This window comes from Puntigrus tetrazona, chromosome 21 (assembly GCF_018831695.1).
Source record: "Puntigrus tetrazona isolate hp1 chromosome 21, ASM1883169v1, whole genome shotgun sequence".
Classification (NCBI taxonomy): domain Eukaryota; kingdom Metazoa; phylum Chordata; class Actinopteri; order Cypriniformes; family Cyprinidae; genus Puntigrus; species Puntigrus tetrazona.
In genome coordinates, this window is record NC_056719.1 from 2946977 (window position 1) to 2965485 (window position 18509).

At 35.6% G+C, this 18509-nt stretch overlaps 3 protein-coding genes across 3 annotated transcripts; 2 read left to right on the forward strand and 1 right to left on the reverse strand.

Annotated features, from left to right (window-relative positions):
* Positions 1–42: 42 nt before the first annotated feature.
* LOC122326346 (lysosomal membrane ascorbate-dependent ferrireductase CYB561A3) lies at positions 43–17774 on the reverse strand. Its single transcript, XM_043221160.1, has 8 exons — positions 17694–17774; positions 5809–5980; positions 3109–4557; positions 2720–2897; positions 1441–1643; positions 1134–1288; positions 767–932; positions 43–254 (listed from the first exon to the last, which is right to left on the reverse strand). The coding sequence occupies exons 4-8, from the start codon at positions 2895–2897 to the stop codon at positions 231–233; spliced, it is 726 nt and encodes a 241-aa protein (XP_043077095.1). The 5' UTR covers positions 3109–4557; positions 5809–5980; positions 17694–17774; the 3' UTR covers positions 43–230.
* Positions 7803–9604, forward strand: LOC122326345. The gene is made up of 2 exons (XM_043221159.1): positions 7803–8244; positions 8729–9604. Exons 1-2 carry the CDS (start codon positions 7915–7917, stop codon positions 9551–9553), a joined length of 1155 nt encoding a protein of 384 aa, XP_043077094.1. The 5' UTR covers positions 7803–7914; the 3' UTR covers positions 9554–9604.
* On the forward strand, positions 10210–17700 carry LOC122326342 (mucin-17-like). Its single transcript, XM_043221156.1, has 2 exons — positions 10210–10573; positions 10902–17700. The coding sequence occupies exons 1-2, from the start codon at positions 10292–10294 to the stop codon at positions 17271–17273; spliced, it is 6654 nt and encodes a 2217-aa protein (XP_043077091.1). The 5' UTR covers positions 10210–10291; the 3' UTR covers positions 17274–17700.
* Positions 17775–18509: the final 735 nt, after the last annotated feature.

Sequence of the window (18509 nt, forward strand, 5' to 3'; positions counted from 1 at the left end):
AAACAGACTGACACACCAAAGAGTAACGTAGAAGGCAGTACATAGTAAATGTCAGGTCAATTTATTGATTTGTTTTTTGCAATTGTCTTAACCACAAGAGGTCTGTCTCTCATTGCATGGCACTCAATTTGTTTTGGATGTGTAGATGAAGCCTGCATAAAAAGTGAGTCAAAAAGTGGGTTGCATAATTGTGATATACGCAAAATGTTTCCTCTTGTTTACTCCAGTCTTCATCTGGCATCTGTCAGCAAAGGCTACATTTAAGCACAATAAAATAAAGCATACATTAATGTTACAAGTGCAAACTTTTACAAAATCGAACAATTATACACTAACATGCAAATGGTTTAAAAAAAAGTGTATTATGCTAACCAAGGCTGCATTTATTTAAATTTTATCTATACACACATATATTAGTGCTGTCAAGTGATTCATTGTGATTAATATAGATTAATTGTGATTAATCGCATTCAAAATAAAAGTGTTTTTTTTACATGTATATATAAATACAAATACATGCATGTACACATTTCAGAAAAATATGATGTTATAATATATAATATAAATATATAATTGTATTGTAAATATTTTCAAAATATATACCAAATGTATATATATATATATATATATATATATATATATATATATATATATATATAAAATGTGTGTGTGTGTGTAAGAATTCTAAGATTAATAAAACGTTCAAAAGAAAAGCATTTATTTGAAATTTATTTGTGTTTATTCTTGTGGATGTCATCACACTTACTCTGTCAGTTTCATTCTCAGACTCTAGATTCTTCCATTTCTGACTGGACAGAAGTTTCAACACTAACAATCCAAAAATAACAACCGCAATGCCTAATGAGTTTGCAAACAGAGCTTCAGCAGGCAGTGCTGTATACGGTTCGGTGTTGCTTCCATTTCTCCCATTTCTGCAAAGACACAATCGTTTAGAAACACTGAAACAGCTACAAACACCAACCATTATAAAAACAGACCATTAGGGGATGTTTTCACCATAATAAGATCCTCCTACTCAGCTAATTCAAAAAGAAACCATTATCATCCATCTGAATAGGAAAAATCACAGCCATTTCTTGCTACCTGGTTGTAATAAAAGGATTGTCACTTACAGTGTCAGCAGCAGTTTCTCATTGATCCCAGACAGGCTGGTGATGAGACTCAGGATAAAGATGGCAATGCCCATCCAGATGTGAAGAGGTTTCAGACGGGCTCTGAGAGCCAAAGGGGTCCAGGGTAACAAGAAAGCGCAAAGACCTACAAACCACTATTCAGTCAGAGGAGAAAGACACAGGAGGCCATGTCAAGCATCATTTCTTTCAAATTTGATGGAGTAGAACATACTCGCGGGGCTGTACTAAGCATGAAGCAATGAAAATACTGTGACATTTCAATCAGGCTTGACCATGTATGCTGTACCTGCAAAGTGAATAGGGACACTGTGGAGATCCCAGTCCAGCTGTGGAGTGAATACAGATGAGGGATGTTGTTGGCAGTGTGAAAATCAAAGGCAGCACGCACTCCCAGCACAGACAGGACCAAGGCCACAAACAACAGCCCTGCATGAGCCAACTTACACCAGCACCTGCTCCAGGTGAGAGGAACACGGTACAGGACTATGGCTGAGTGAGAAACAGACAGAGAGAACAGGATAAAGAAAAAATGAGACAACTAAAAATATGGATCCACAATAAGTGTTCATTTTAACATGGTACAGACACTTTTTTTTTAAGTAAAGAACATTTCAGGTACGTAAGTTTTTTTAATTAATTTATTTATTTATAATTGGTCAAAAGTGACAGCAAAGATTTATAATCTTTCATCAAAAAATATTACACACACACACACACACACATACACACACACACACACACACACACACACACACACACACACACACACACACACACACATATACAGTCCATATAAAAGGTTTCTTATTGTTTTAATGTTTTATATTGTAGTAATATAATGTAAATAATAAAATGAAATATTAAAAATATTTTTATTTATTTATAAATAGTCAAAAGTGACAGTTAAGATTTATAATCTTTCTGTTCATCAAAAATATTACACACACACACACACACACAGTCCATATAAAATGTTTTTCACTAAAATATTACGCAGTACAGTGTTTCACATTGTAGTAACATAATGTAAACAATAAAATGAAATATTAAAACGGTCATCTCTCTCCTGTTATATCAAAGTATTGTCATCTGATAATGGTAATTGTTGATTGTTTTACCCATGTGATTCAAAACATCATTTCAACAGCTAGACCTACCTCTATACTTCCCAAACAAACAGCTTTCACTCACTATTCATTGCAAATTAACTACGCCATACGCAGCTTGAAAGACTGTCCATTAGAGACGAGCACAGCTGTTTGTGTTTAATTAAATCCCTGTTATATAATTACACTTTACCTGACAGTTTGTCATTAAATTTGGTGGAAAATATTACTTACCCACTTCAGATATGTTCGGGCACTTTGCAAGCACTGACATATCACATCAGGTTCAAGCCATTTTTGATTATTTCCTATAGGACTATATGTGATGGAGCAAGAATATAAACACGTGAAGAAAAGAGAAGGCGGCATCCACTTGAAAACAACACAGAGAAGGTGTTTATACGCCCCGTTTATGTACCTTGTTTATTTACAGACAGAAAGAGATGCATTTTCACTCACCATTCCCATACAGCACCACAAGGCTCGTCACCATAAGGACCGGGTGCCAGTTAAACTGCAGAAAAGATCCATCCCAGGCAAATCCTCCTCTCCAGATCCCACTCCACAGACATACAAAAATCACACACAAAAACCCTAGCCACACGCTCAGCACATAGAAGGACACAGTAAAACGCATCTAAAAAGAGAAAGAAAATGACCGGATTCATGTATTTCAGAGCAAAACATATAAAGTTAATATTTAAGTACTTCTTTACATTTAAGGTTTTCATCTACAATAGCTTTCAGTTCTTTAGCCGCCCATACCAGTGATGTCTAATAAAGCTGTGTAATGACCAAAAGTTTATTAAAAAGCTTCCATTTCAGTTCTATAATTACAAAAATCTTACCTTTCTTTTTATGTCCAGGCCATTCAAATCTCCCCAGTTTCTCTCTGTCACTTTCTTTTATGTGGCCAGAGATGTTACGCAAGTCATGGTCATGCTATTAACTCATTCTTCTTGAAAGTTTAAAAGACATTTTGTTGTGATTGTCTTAAATATCATACCTCTAATGGTGTCTCTAAAGGAATATACAGTGATATTATTCAAGTTCTATAAACTGTTTTATGCAGGCTAATCTGATTTCTGTATTTCTGGCTTATACTTTGGCTAGCAGCCACATTGATTTTGATGTTTACATATTTTAATTCAAAACTTAATCAATTATAGTAATTAATAATTAGCATGGAATAGATCACCCTGCTGTTCTTTAGGTCATTGCTTTACTAAACTATTATAAATAATAAACCAGCAAATACAGCTAAATATAGCATGCATTGCAATTTTTCTTTTTTTGCTGTGTCATACAGACACTAAAGGACCACAAAGGCGTTAGTGTAGCTCTGTGATGAAGCGTGTCTTCAGAATTTTTATGATACCACGCTTGATCTTTCTTTGCATAAGCTGTCGCGAGAGCAGATAGAATGCAAATACAACATGATACATCTTTTAAAATGACTATCTTACTCGACCTTTATCTAAATGGCACGTTTCTCCACACTGGACAGGAGAAACGAATTAAACGGCTGGCATTATCCAAGAAATGACCTAAAGAATTTAAGGTGAAGATGACTGTAATTCATAAATCATAATAAAACCACAGTGAATGTAAAAGCACTGGGTGGCCTTCGTTTGTCAGTCCCTTAATTACTTTTGCATGAAATCAACCCACATGTGGGAATGATAGTGTGCTTGCTTATATTTGCCAGTTTCTCACTTTTTGAATTAGAGAAGTCATGCGGTGTATTTTCATGGTCATGTAATGTTCCCGATGCTTTTGAAAACACAAGATGTACAAAGACCTGTATTGTTTAGCAATATTTATTGAAAAGCAACTGCTACTGGTGCGTTTACCGAAGAGATATTAAACTTAAAGGAGAAATGCAACAAAGGAAGATGGGGTGACTGTCAAAAAAAACCAGACAGTGTATCTAACTCATATATCATATAATAAAATTGAAGCTACGTAAGGTAGAGGCATGCAAAGACAGACGTGCTTAATACAGATTTCTTTATCGTCCTCATCTTCAATGAACAGTGAAATATATTGGTTCTTTTCCCAAGGAAGCTCACCAATTTCAGAAATTAGAATACGGTAGCTTGGGACGTCGGGTCGAAAGCAGAACTTCTTCATTGCAGAATGTGGCAGCGGGGTGTCCATCACGCCTTGGCCGTTGTATTTTGTAATGAAGGCTGCAATGTCCAGCTTCTCTTGGCTTATAAATGCTCGTACATTCCTGCTGCTCCTGTTTATCACATTTGTTTTAGCGTTTTCATTGCCCATTGTCTGCAAAATTCCTAATGACAGCAGAATACAAATATAAACATCAAATGTAACAGCATTAGTCGCACAGCGTAAGTAACCAGGGTTTTCGAACTGAACTGAGAAAGCCTTTTGCAGGATTGCAGTTCAAATTTAAATGCAGGGAGGTAGAACAAAATGAAAAAAAAAGTCTCTTAAGATGGTGAGCATGATTTCACCAAGTACAAGATGTTCAAGTTGATCATGGAACAACATTCCAATCAACCAATCAGATTTAAGGGATCATTTTAACAGACTTATGATCAGGGTTAGGCGCTTCTACACCCTTTTAAATCAGCTATCAATTATCATCGTCTAACATTGTGGGTAGGGTTAGGTTTAGGGGCAGGGATTGGGATAAGTCTATATTTTTGGACAGTATTAGTAATGTTGATCCAGGATCATGCCTACGACCCTGTTAACACAACTTTGAATGTCAACCTTTAAAAGCATTTTGTTCTGAAAAATCCTTGAAATGCGACATTGTAAAGGACCAACATAGAAAAAAAGTACATAGTAGCAGCTATAGATAAAGTGATGCTAGAACAATATATATATAAATAATGAATGAATGAATTATACAATAGTTAAATTATTTACAAGTTAAGTTTCTAAAAGCATGATATAATATATATATATATATATATATATATATATATATATATATATATATATATATATATATATATATATATATATAAACCATTATGTAAGAACTAAAAGTCATTGTTGACTCAGCAGTGGACTTCGTGTTACGCAACCATCACTGTAAGGAGCGAAAACAAGTATGTCATAGGATGGACCCCATCTGTGACCACTGCTGATGAAGGTCTGACCTCCATCTGTGAGATAGATTGCCTTCTATTCTTTGACATCCTCCTGGCTATAACCCAAGTGTATGCTTTGATTATTTCCATCGGTTTCTCTTTGTTATTTGTCCTCACACTGCCCACTTTCCTCTTTGATCTTCTTATAAGTGATATTTAACTTTGATTGCAAAGTGATATTTAACTTTGATTCTTTTGTGCTGACGTCGCCTCTGATCAAATATGGTGTTCGTATTGCGATTATTAAAAGCTGTGGCATCGAATCAAATTTGAACTGAATGTTTTGTTCAGCTCAGGATCACTAGCACATCAAATATTTGCATGGTTCTATCAGCACAAGTGTGAAGAACACAAAAAAAAATTGACATTTATTTATTTTAAGTGTGTGTGCCAAATCTAGCAGAATAGCATCATTCCTACCTCCGCAGGTGCAGAGTTTCAGGTGCGCTTTCTGTGCTGGTTGTGGGTCAGATATCATGTGCGTCAGAGCCCTTGGAGACTCTGAATACAGAACGTCTGCACTCTTTCATAATCACATGCAAATGTCAATGCACACTTTACATTGTCAAATTCTTGGAAGGACCTTTCACTTCTGAAAGAAAAAAAGAAAACAGTGTCACTCTTCCACCGTAAGTGCATCACAGCACTTTTTTTTTACTTTTATCCTAAGTGATCTACAGTTCATTCAATGTATGCAGTTTATTCAACAATGCATTCTGTGAGAATCTAACATATGACCCTACCATTATTAGTACTGTGCTCAAGTAGGTGAGATGAAGCTCTACTGTAACGCTCTATTTTTTATTTTATTTTCTATGGTAATCTTAGCAGGCCAGAGATGCTGTCAATGGTGTTTTGTTGCAATCTAGCAAACGCAACATATCAAATTAAACCTGGAATAAAGGTCATTTATACACACTGAGCAGCCACAACATTAAAGGGATAGTTAGCTGCTTTTTGATTATTTTGTAATGTTCTCTGTGGTCCACTTATGAAGGTCCACTCTGAGGTTTTTTTTATTTTAGAGGTAATAGGCTATTTTGTGTCCTATTTTGACCCTCTTCGTCTGAACTCTCTGTTTAAATACGCGTGGCAGATTGCAGACTTGGAAGTAGATGCCCACTAGTATGATTAGACAACAGTTATGCAGTTTTTCATAGATGGACACTGATGTGTTTTAGATTAAAAATGAATAAATACTCTGTACATATCAAACAATCTGGAATAAGAGACAAGGAAATAGTGACCCTGTAATAAAACAGTTACTCACACTTGTGTGGTCAGATATTAAGTGTAGGATGCAATATAGTTGTTGTTGGACAACATTGTTTTGTTAGTTTCAATCTTTCATTGTCGAAATATTCCTTATTTGTAAACTAATTAGTGATAATAAGTAAACGTAGAATCAATATTCATTGAATGGAGAACAAAGTTCTAACTGATGCGGCCTGGAACTTATCCCGGTTAAACATAGAACTTAAAAAATACAATAGAAAATAGACCTTATTCACTTCAAAATAAGGGGACAAAAGGTTCATCTGACTTTGACCCATGAAACTATGTGCAGACTAATGTTTTATGAGATCAAGACCATACTTTTCTGATGTGGGACCCAGTGCGAGGTCGGGAGTGGGGCCACCTCTGTCCATTTGTAATGAGCGGTGGTGTGTCCCCTTTGTCCATTCACCTTGTAGCCACCTCAAAGTACGTAGTGTCCCAAAGGAAGCCCTGTATGCAATATTCTAAACTGGAGTAAATTTTGAGTTCTAAAACTGCATAATGTTTTTATTTATAACACAATTACTTTTTTAATGGCTATAGATTTATGGAATTTAGTTGGGGTGCATTATCCACTGCCATAAGCAAAAAACGGACCATTTAAAAGACCTGACTGACTTTGACAAGAGCCAAATAGTGATGGATCAAAGAAAAGTATTATGGGTTGTTCTGTATTATGCAGTGGTTAGTCCCTACCAAAAGTGGACAACCGGTGACCCGGCGCGAAAGCTATGGGCACCAAAGAACACCATTGCCATGAAGAGTGCATGTGATCTGCAACAATCTTTAGGTAGGTAGTAAGTGGTCAAAGTAACATCCACATGCATGCCAGGTCCCAAGGTTTCCCAGCAGAACATTGCAAAGAGGATAATACTGCCTCTGCTGGTCTGACTTCTACCCACAGTGCATCCTGCTGCCATCTTTTCCATAGAAAAAACCCACACACGCCCCTGGCCATCCACCTGATCTAAAAGAAAACATGCTTCATCAGACATGGCGACCTTCTTCCATTGCTCCAGTTCTGATCCTCACATGGAATACTGTAGGCACTTTCAGCCAACTTTTTTTGTACTACAAAAAAAAAACACTTTTAATTGTCAAGTTTAGGTCACTAATAAGTTTTAAGATGACTAGCAGAATTCAGCTATGGCAGAACACAGCGAGCCATGAGTGCATAAAGAAATCAAACAAAGATAAGAACTTGTCGCATAAGCTCGACTGCCTCCACACACCTGTCGAGAAAGAGCCATGGTGAAGTTACAATGGCATCTGAGCTTTGCCTCAATGTGCTTGTATGTGTGGGGTGGATTATTTACACCTGATCACCACACTGAAAAGCAGAACAATTGCGAAGGACACTTTTACAAAGGATGGACCCACCTTCGACTGCTTCTTAAAAAAGCTCCTTTGGACTTCTGTTGTAGATGCAACGGAGAGAAATGCATTTCTATCGCTATTTTTCCTACTTCAAAACATGTGCCAGTTTTTTGGGCATATAAAATAAGGCATGCTGAAGTCCCTGATTTGTCAGAGCATGATCTCTTGAAGAACATTGCAAAGTGGTATATACCACCATCGGTAAGATCTTGCATTTTATTCTATGATGATGTCTCTTGAATAATTAAAAATAATTTGTAATAGGTGTTTTCTGACTACACCTTTCTGTGAACATATAATTAAAATAAATTATTCACCTTCATGTCTTTACAATTCCATTTGTATGCCACGCGAGGAAGACTTCTTTTAACGATTCTTTAAAGCATATACATTTTTTTTTTGCAGCAAAGTACATTTTATTAACAATTTATTAAAATGTATGTAATTTGCCAGATTAAAGCAAGAAGTCAACATAAAAAAATCCAATTTGCATATTTAAAATAAAGTTCTAATAAGGATCAGGTGATCAAAAAGAAACATTATCCTTGCTTACTGAATATTTCATATTGAATGCATTATTAATTTCATGATTTAAGCACAATCTTAGTTAAGCACAAAGCAGAGGTTCTTCTAGGTTCTTTAAATTCACACTCATTTTTGCCATTGCTCTTTTTGTTCCTGACAGGTTACTGAGAATATGCTCAGAGGAAAGTTGCATTCACTTCCCCCTCAAGTGACCTCAACACCCTCCCCATCAGTAACACATATTTTAAGTGGTGTGTTTAGTCTCGATGCAAAATACATTCACAAAGAGGGAAACTGGCACAACACAGGCTATATTCGCTGGATCACGTATCATCACACAAATGCAAATGGGTTTAGTTTTGAAGGAGCTCTTCTCCAAAACAGTCAGGAGAAATGTAAGTGGAAATGGCTGACGGTGGAGCAACTTGTTGGGATTCTTTCTAAAGTCTTTTTGGCCAACCCCATACAAACCTCCTTCAGTCATCAAACCGCAGGACCTTTAAACCTGAATGGCTTAGATGAAATTCCAGACAACTTTTCCGTAGGGGCAAAGATAAAGGACTACCTAGACAGCGCAATGCCATGTGTGACGACAGCTCCAATGCGAGTCAAAGAAGCAGAACATGACTTTTCCAAAGTCACAACAAGCAGCAAACCCTCACTGAGTTCAGATAGGACTGCAGGCCTGTGCTCTGGGCTCATTCACCGTACTGTCGCCGGTTTGAAGAGATGCCTTGAGAGGATGATTTTAGAAAAAGAAAATTACACCACCTCTTCATCGCTCTCGCATTTCTCTTTTGGCAACAAACCACGCAATGCCAGATCAGAAGTCAAAAAACAGAGCCCCTTAGAATTAAATGAAATCATTAATCACAGTAAATATACCACACAAAAGCCACGCAACAGTGATCTCAGTGTCAAGGAAAATGATCATTTTTACTACTTTAATGGCAAATTGAAACGTACAACAGATGGCAATGGATAAGATACATCACATATTAGAGCCAAAACATTTTATAGTGAAAGTCAGTTTTAACAAAAAAACACTTGTTCTCCAAGTTATCTGTATTGTTTTTTTTTTTTGTTTGTTTTTTTTTTTTACATTTTTGCTATGTTACACCAGGAAACAGTCCAATTTTTATTTGTTAACTACCCATTTACAGTATATTTATTTGACCAATCATGTATATAAAAGCCAGTTGGTAATTAAAAAAAAAAAAAGTCTTGTTTATACACCAGTGTTTACTGCCTTGTAAATAAATATATCTAAAAATCCTTAAAACAAAATAAAAAATTTTAACAAGAAAAGCTGTATCTTGTTCTCTTTAGATAACTATTTTGTCAGTCACAAATAGTTCTTCTAATGAAAAAAACCCATCACATTACAAAATCGAGGATCGTTTTCACAGCATTATGCAGCAGTGATGCTCCTTTTAGTTAATTTGAATTAATTCTGGGTGTATTTCTCACTTGGTTCTAATTCTCTGCTTAGTTTGCATGATCTGAAATAAATTTCCATATTAAAATAAGCTGGAACTGTAATTCTGATGTGTGTGTTGATATGAGCAACATTACAGCCACCAGCTGCAGCAAGCTGAATGTCTCATGTCTTATCATATGTATATAGTAAAACCCAGAGATAAAACAAAGATAATGACATGGCGTGACCTTCCTGTCTAACGTCCTTAGCAGCAAACAAGATGTTGCTGGAGCCTATGGCGTGATGAGGTTTTGGTGGTTGCCTATGTCTCTCCTTACTGTAGTTATGCATTTTCAACTGCAGAAAGCATTTATAACTTCAGATAGTATTCCATGTCAGGAAATACTTTGCCAGGACTGGACTTTACTTCAAACTGTTCTCAGAAAACAAGGTTACATGTGCAGATGCTTTATAGTAAAGTGTGTCTACATTGCAGAAGTGCGCAAGATCAATCATATGCCGTGCATATGGCTTTACAGAGGACATCATAAAAAGAAAATACAGACTGCAGTATTACCACCCAAGGTAAGCTATGACGGTTTACAAGATAAGAAATTGCAATTTAATGTAATATTTATTTTAAGGAATGACAAGAATAAATATTCTCAATTTTGGTTGCATTTTGAAAAAAACAAAGAATATTATTATTATTTATTATTTTTTATACAGTAAAAACATTTTATTAGAAAAGATTCAACATTTAGCTGAAATACTGATTACATAACATTGCTATTCTAAATGCAATGAGAATTCAACTGAGATCACCTAAGCAGTACAGACAGAAAAAACCCATAAAATCTCAGTAATTACACACCATCTACTAATAAGAGACTCAACTGTATTTTCTTCACAGCTTATTAGGAGCTTACTAAGAGGGAAGATGCGTTCATTAAAACAAGGCATCACTTCAAAAACATGTCTTATAATTGGTGCATTCCATGTTAAAAGAAAGTCACTCACGAAACTGGACAAGCAACCCAAAGATACACCTTCTTGCTGCACTATTGACCATCATTCTAGTCAAACCACAGATGGATTTCTAGGGGATGCTTTTGAAGACACCCCTGAAAGACGTTTAAGGAAACAGGTGTCAGATCTAGCTAAGATGCTAAGTAATGCTTTCCCATCTGCTACATGGTTGAGAATGTTTATTAATCAAAAGGGTTCAACCATCTGTCCCATAAACCAGGCTACAAGATATTCACCACCGAACCAAGGAGTAGAAATCAAAATAAATGACTTAGTAGAAAGCACTATGAAATTTGAGTCATATTCTAATAATGATGCTGTCGTCTACATGGAAAAAATACTGGTGTTATTAGGAATGAGAGTTTTCCAAACGACAGCAAAGGACAGCATAGTTACAGCAGAGACTAAGACATTAGATAAGGTACAAACAAATGACTCAATACACAGACACCAGGTTCCACGGAAAACGTTAAGGCAAAAAAGAAGCATACGGAAGCCAAGGTCAACAACTGTCTTAGCACAGGACGAATCGAAAGATGATGACAAGATGACCTCAACCATGTCATTCAGTCAAACAGTTTTAAAACCACATAATGCAGAAGGTAATACTAAAGATACAAGCATAACAGTGAGCTTCAAGACAGAACATACTGAAAAAAGTGAGTTTGAAAATCCGGCCACATCTAGAAAATATGCAAATACTGTCACACTTACAAAACAACAGATGGGAATTACAACAGTGCTGACTGAAACAGACTGTACAACAGAACTGGAGAGACCGTCAGCAGAAAACGAAGGAAGTGAGAAGAAAATATCTTCAGGGGGCAAAGAAATCAGGACAAAAGTAGAAGCAGTTCAGAATACCGCAAAATTTGGTCAAAAACACCAGGCAAGCTTTGGTGGAAACAGATTAACGGTGGCAAAAGCAACACTGGAAAAAGAAAACAGCGTATCTGATATAAATGACAAGCTTGAGAAAGAAAACTCTGAGCAAAGAGAGGACTGGATAGAAATGGAGAAGCCAATCATGGTAACAAGTCAACCTGACAATTTAATGACAAAAGCATCCCAAACAAATAAACCAGTGACAGCAACCACATCCAGAGGGAATAAACATACTGGCATGCTGACAGAAAAAGAGACTGGAATCACAACAGCGCTTCCTGAAACTGAATGTACAACAGAAATTGAGCTACAAACACCAGAAGATAAAACACCTGTGGAGAGAACAGATCCCACATATGGTGAAAAATATGATGGTTTAAGTTTAGAACGTTTAAAAACAAAAAGTATGAATGAATTACTTACATCAGCTCCCTCTGGAGCACATGAAAATACTGGCATAGAGACTGAACATGAGGAAACGACAACAGAGCTTCATGAAACAGAATGTATAACAGAAATTGAGGCACTAGTATCAGAAGATAAAAAACCTGTGGAGAGAACCGATACCACATTCAAAGAAAGTCAGTCAGAGCCTGTTGATTTAAATAAACAACATCTTGAAACAGAAGAAACAAATGAACAAGTGACACCAAACATATTAAAAAAAAATGCAGATTCACTGGAGACTGAACAAGACAGAAGAATGACAGTGGATATTTCTGAAACTGAATGTACAGAAATCAGCTTGTCAACTGCAGAACAAAGAACATCATTGGGGATACCATCTAAGACAACTGAAGAAAGATTGACAGTCACAAATGAATCAGCTAAACTAAACACTTCCACAAAATACACAGAATATTATATTTCAACCATACAAGAGATATTAATGACAACAGAGACTCTTGAAACTGAATGTACAACGGAAATTGAGCTACAAACACCAGAAGATAAAACACCAGCTACCAGATATGAAGAAAGACTTTTAGAACCTGTTCATTTAATTACTGGAAATTCTGATACAAAAGGTACAGATGAACCAGTGACACCAATGACATCCACAAAATCAACAGAAGATTTCATATTGACCAGACAAGAGACATTAATGACAAGAGAGACTCTGGAAACTGAGTGTACAACAGAAATTGATTTGCAAACACCAGAAGATAAAACACCTGTGATGACAACAACTATCACATATGAAAATAAACATACAGAACCTGTACATTTCAGCTCAGAAAACACTGAGTCACAAGACAATACACCAATAAATTCCATAAAGTATGCAGATAATTTCATTTCAACTACACAAGAGACATTTACGACAACAAAGGCTCTGGAAACTGAATGTACAACAGAAATTGAGCTACAAACACTAGAAACACCTGTGGAGAGAACAGATATCACACATGAAAAAAGACAGTCAAAATATAATAATTTAAGTTCAGAATATCTAACAAAAAGTACAAATGAACCAGCTAAACTAAGCACTTCCACAAAATATGCAGAAGATTTTGTTTCAATCAAACAAGAGACATTAATCACAACAGAGACTCTTGAAACTGAATGTACAACAGAAATCGAACTACAAACACCAGAAACACCTGTGATGACAACAACTAAAACATATGAAGAAAGTGAAGAAAGACTGTCAGAACCTGTTGGTTTAATTACAAACAATATTGAAACAAAAGTTACAAATGAACCAGTGACACCAGTCACATCCACAAAATCTACAAAAGATTTCATGTTGACCAGACAAGAAACATTAATTACAACAGAGCTTCCTGAAACTGAATGTACAACAGAAATCAAGCTACAAACACCAGAAGATAAAGCAACTACCAGATATGATGAAAGATTGTCAGAACCTGATGATTTCATTTCCAGAAATCCTGAGTCAAAAAGTACAAATGCACCAATTACAACAACCACTTCCATAAAATATGCAGATAATTTAATTTCAACCAGACAAGAGACATTAATGACAATAGAGCTTCCTGAAACTGAATGTACAACAGAAATTGAGCTACAAACACCAGAAGATAAAACACCTGTGATGACAACAGCAACCAGATATGAAGAAAGAGAGACAGAACCTGTTGATTTCATTTCAGAAAATACTGAGTCAAAAGGTACAAATGCTCTGTCGATACCAACAAATTCTATTCTGGCTGATAATTTAATTTCCACCAGACAAGAGACATTAATGACAACAGATGCTCTGGAAACTGAATGTACAACAGAAATCCAGATACAAACACCAGAAGATAAAACAACTACCAGATATGAAGAAAGATTGTCAGAACCTGAGAATTTCATTTCAAGAAATACTGAGTCAAAAAGTACAAATGCACCAATAACAACAACCACTTCCATAAAATATGCAGATAATTTAATTTCAACCAGACAAGAGACATTAATGACAACAGATGCTCTGGAAACTGAATGTACAACAGAAATTGAGCTACAAACACCAGAAGATAAAACACCTGTGGAGAGAACAGATATCACACATGAAGAAAGACAGTCAGAATACAATAATTTAAGTTCAGAATATTTAACAAAAAGTACAAATGAATCAGCTAAACTAAGCACTTCCACAAAATATGCAGATTTAATTTCAACCACACAAGAGACATTAATCACAACAGAGACTCTTGAAACTGAATGTACAACAGAAATCGAACTACAAACACCAGAAACACCTGTGATGACAACAACTAAAACATATGAAGAAAGTGAAGAAAGACTGTCAGAACCTATTGATTTAATTACAAACAATATTAAAGTTACAAATGAACCAGTGACACCAGTCACATCCACAAAATCTACAAAAGATTTCATGTTGACCAGACAAGAAACATTAATTACAACAGAGCTTCCTGAAACTGAATGTACAACAGAAATCAAGCTACAAACACCAGAAGATAAAGCAACTACCAGATATGATGAAAGATTGTCAGAACCTGATGATTTCATTTCCAGAAATCCTGAGTCAAAAGGTACAAATGCACAAATAACAACAACCATGTCCATAAAATATGAAAAAGATTTCACTTCAACCAGACTAGAGACATTAATCTCAACAGAGACTTCTGAAACTGGATTAACAAAAGAAACTGAGCTACAAACACCAGAAGATAAAACACCTGTGATGACAACAGCCACCAGATATGAAGAAAGATTGTCAGAACCTGAGAATTTCATTTCAAGAAATACTGAGTCAAAAGGTACAAATGCACCAATTACAACAACCACTTCCATAAAATATGCAGATAATTTAATTTCAACCAGACAAGAGACATTAATGACAATAGAGCTTCCTGAAACTGAATGTACAACAGAAATTGAGCTACAAACACCAGAAGATAAAACACCTGTGATGACAACAGCCACCAGATACGAAGAAAGAGAGACAGAACCTGTTGATTTCATTTCAGAAAATACTGAGTCGAAAGTTACAAATGCTCTATCGATACCAACAAATTCCATTCTGGTTGATAATTTAATTTCAACCAGACAAGAGACATTAATCACAGCAGAGGCTCTGGAAACTGAATGTACAACAGAAATTGAGCTACAAACACCAGAAGATAAAACACCTGGGATTACAACAGCTCTCACATATGAAGAAAGAGAGACAGAACCTGTTGATTTTATTTCAGAAAATACTGAATCAAAAGTCACAAATGCACCAGTGACACCAGCCACTTCCATAAAATATGCAGACAATTTAATTTCAACCAAACAAGAGACATTAATGAAAACAGAGACTCTGGAGACTGAGTGTACAACAGAAATTGAGTTGCAAACAACAGAAACACCTGAAACACCTAAAGCATATGAAGAAAGACTGTCAGAACTTATTGATTTAGTTACAAACAATATTGAGACAAAAGTTACAAATGAACCAGTGACACCAATCACATCCACAAAATCAAAAGAAGATTTAATGTTGACCAGACAAGAGATATTAATGACAACAGAGCTTCCTCAAACTGAATGTACAACAGAAATCACATTACAAACACCTGAAAATAAAACACCTGTGGAGAATACAGATGCCACAGAAAGACACTCAGAACATGATGTCACACCAACAGAACATGAAATAACATTAGTGCTTCCTGATACAGGATGTACGATAGACTCAACAGAAAAACCTGCAGATTATTTGGTGAAACAAGAAAGGAAAGAAATGAAGCCAACAATGGCAATGCCAAGGGTGGAAACTCAATCACCACCAAGTATAGAAACAGAAGTGCCATGGCACGGAGATGAAGATGGTTGCACTGGACTAATTCATCGGACCAACTCTGGGTTGAAAAGATGCCAGGAAAAGATCATGAAAATATTTGATTTAAAGTCAGAACACCTTGCAACTGAAGGTACGAATGAATTAGTTACAGCAACAAAATATACAGAAAATTTAATTAGGATTGAAAATGAAAAAAGAATGACAACACAGAGTCTTGAAACAGAATGTATAACAGAAATTGAGCTACAAACACCAGAAGATAAAACACCTGTGATGAGAACAGATATCACACATGAAGAAAGACAGTCAGAATATAATAATCTGGGTTCAGAATATCTAACAAAAAGTACAAATGAACCCGCTAAACTAAGAACTTCCACAAAATATGCAGAAGATTTCATTTCAACCAAACAAGAGACATTAATGACAACAGAGACTCTTGAAACTGAATGTACAACAGAAATTGAGCTACCAACACCAGGAGATAAAACACTTGTGGAGAGAACAGATATCACACATGAAGAAAGACAGTTGAAATATGATGATTTAATTTCAGAACATCTCCCAACAAAAGATACTAATAAATTAGTTACATCCACCCCTTTAAGAAGAGATGAACACACTGTCATAGAGACTAAACATCAAATGGAATCGATAACAGAAGTTCCTGAAAAAGAATGCACAAAAGAAATTGAGATACTGATACCAGAAGATAAAAAGCCACCAAGCAAAGAAGCAGAAGGATCAATGCCTACAGATGAAGATGGTTGCTTTGGACTAATTCACCGTACCAGCTATGGGATGAAAAGATGTCAGGAGAAGATGATTAAAATTTTATTATACAATACCACACCAAAACCACAAGAGCCTTCAACTGTGAAACATAGGCAAGAGACTACAGAACAATTTTTCATATCGCAGAATGCTCTGCAATCATCACCTCTGAATAATAATAATAATAAGATGGACAAAGTTAATGATGAAGATGAAAATAGCCACTTCTACTATTTCAATGGCAAGTTAAAAAGAGTTGAAAATCATGCATTGATACAAGAGCATGATAACAACACGTACACTGAACAGACCATTGGACTTTTAAAGAATATTTAAAGTATTCTGTAAATGAAACTGTAATTACTTACATTAATTATGTAATTGTAGTTATCTAAAGGGAAATGACCGATCGACGACTCACAGCTGGTCGCGCTACGTTACATTTACAAAGACATTTAATCAACCTATTCAGTTGAAAAAAAGACATTTCTAAAGTAAGTTTATGGCAGGTTTTGATCTACGTTTCTTGTACTGAAGCTATTACAAAAATGTAAAAAATGGTAAATTATCTAATTTCGTTGATGTCGTTGATCTAAGACACACAGACAGACAGACAGACAGACAGACAGACAGACAGACAGATAGATAGACAGATAGATAGATAGATAGATAGATAGATAGATAGATAGATAGATAGATAGATAGATAGATAGATAGATAGATAGATAGATAGATAGATGAAAGGAAAAGCGTTACCAGATGAAGCGTCACAACCCAGGGGAGTGTTTCTGCTGTACACCTACAGTAGTTCAGTGTTGGACTGTCATTGTTTGCCTGTTGCTGTCTTGCAAGAGGAAAGCTTGACCAACTCGTTCCAGGTAAGAAAATAAATACAGACGCTAGATGTGCTGAGGAACAGACTGTTGTATCCAAACTGTTTTAGAAAGCCGCTCAATAAGATAACGATGAAGGGAGAAGTTAAGCGTCGAAGAAACTTGCCCGGATCAGACCGCAGCGCGGCGTTTGTGTGAAACATTTCGCTTTAAACAGAGAATAGTAGCAATTTTTCATTATATGTATAATCAGTTGAAAGAAAATGCGTGGAGTATTTTTTTTTAAGTTTACATCGTAACACCATCTTAGGTCGCCTGTCTAAATGTGAGTCGATGTTTGTTGTCGAATCTGTTTGGGTTTTTTTCAGGTTATTGCAGCATTACGTTACAAGATTTATATTTTAGCAACTTTGTTTACAATTAAACATTACGTGATAGTGAATATCTTATCCTATGTTATACTATTAAATCTTATGAATTCATCATGATCGCAGTGCTTGTTCACTTTGCATGAAAAAGATCCAGTTTTCACTTATGTAACTTATTTTCTGTTTACTGTTGCATAAAGACAACATTATCATTTTAAGAGAATACTAGGCGATACTAATATGGTGGTATACGGTGCAAGACATCTCGACGTCTCAGGAGCTATAATCTACCAAGTAGACTAAACAAAGATGCATTAGACAAATATGCATTTTTTCTCAGATTTGTCATTTAAATTAAAAAGGTAAAAATA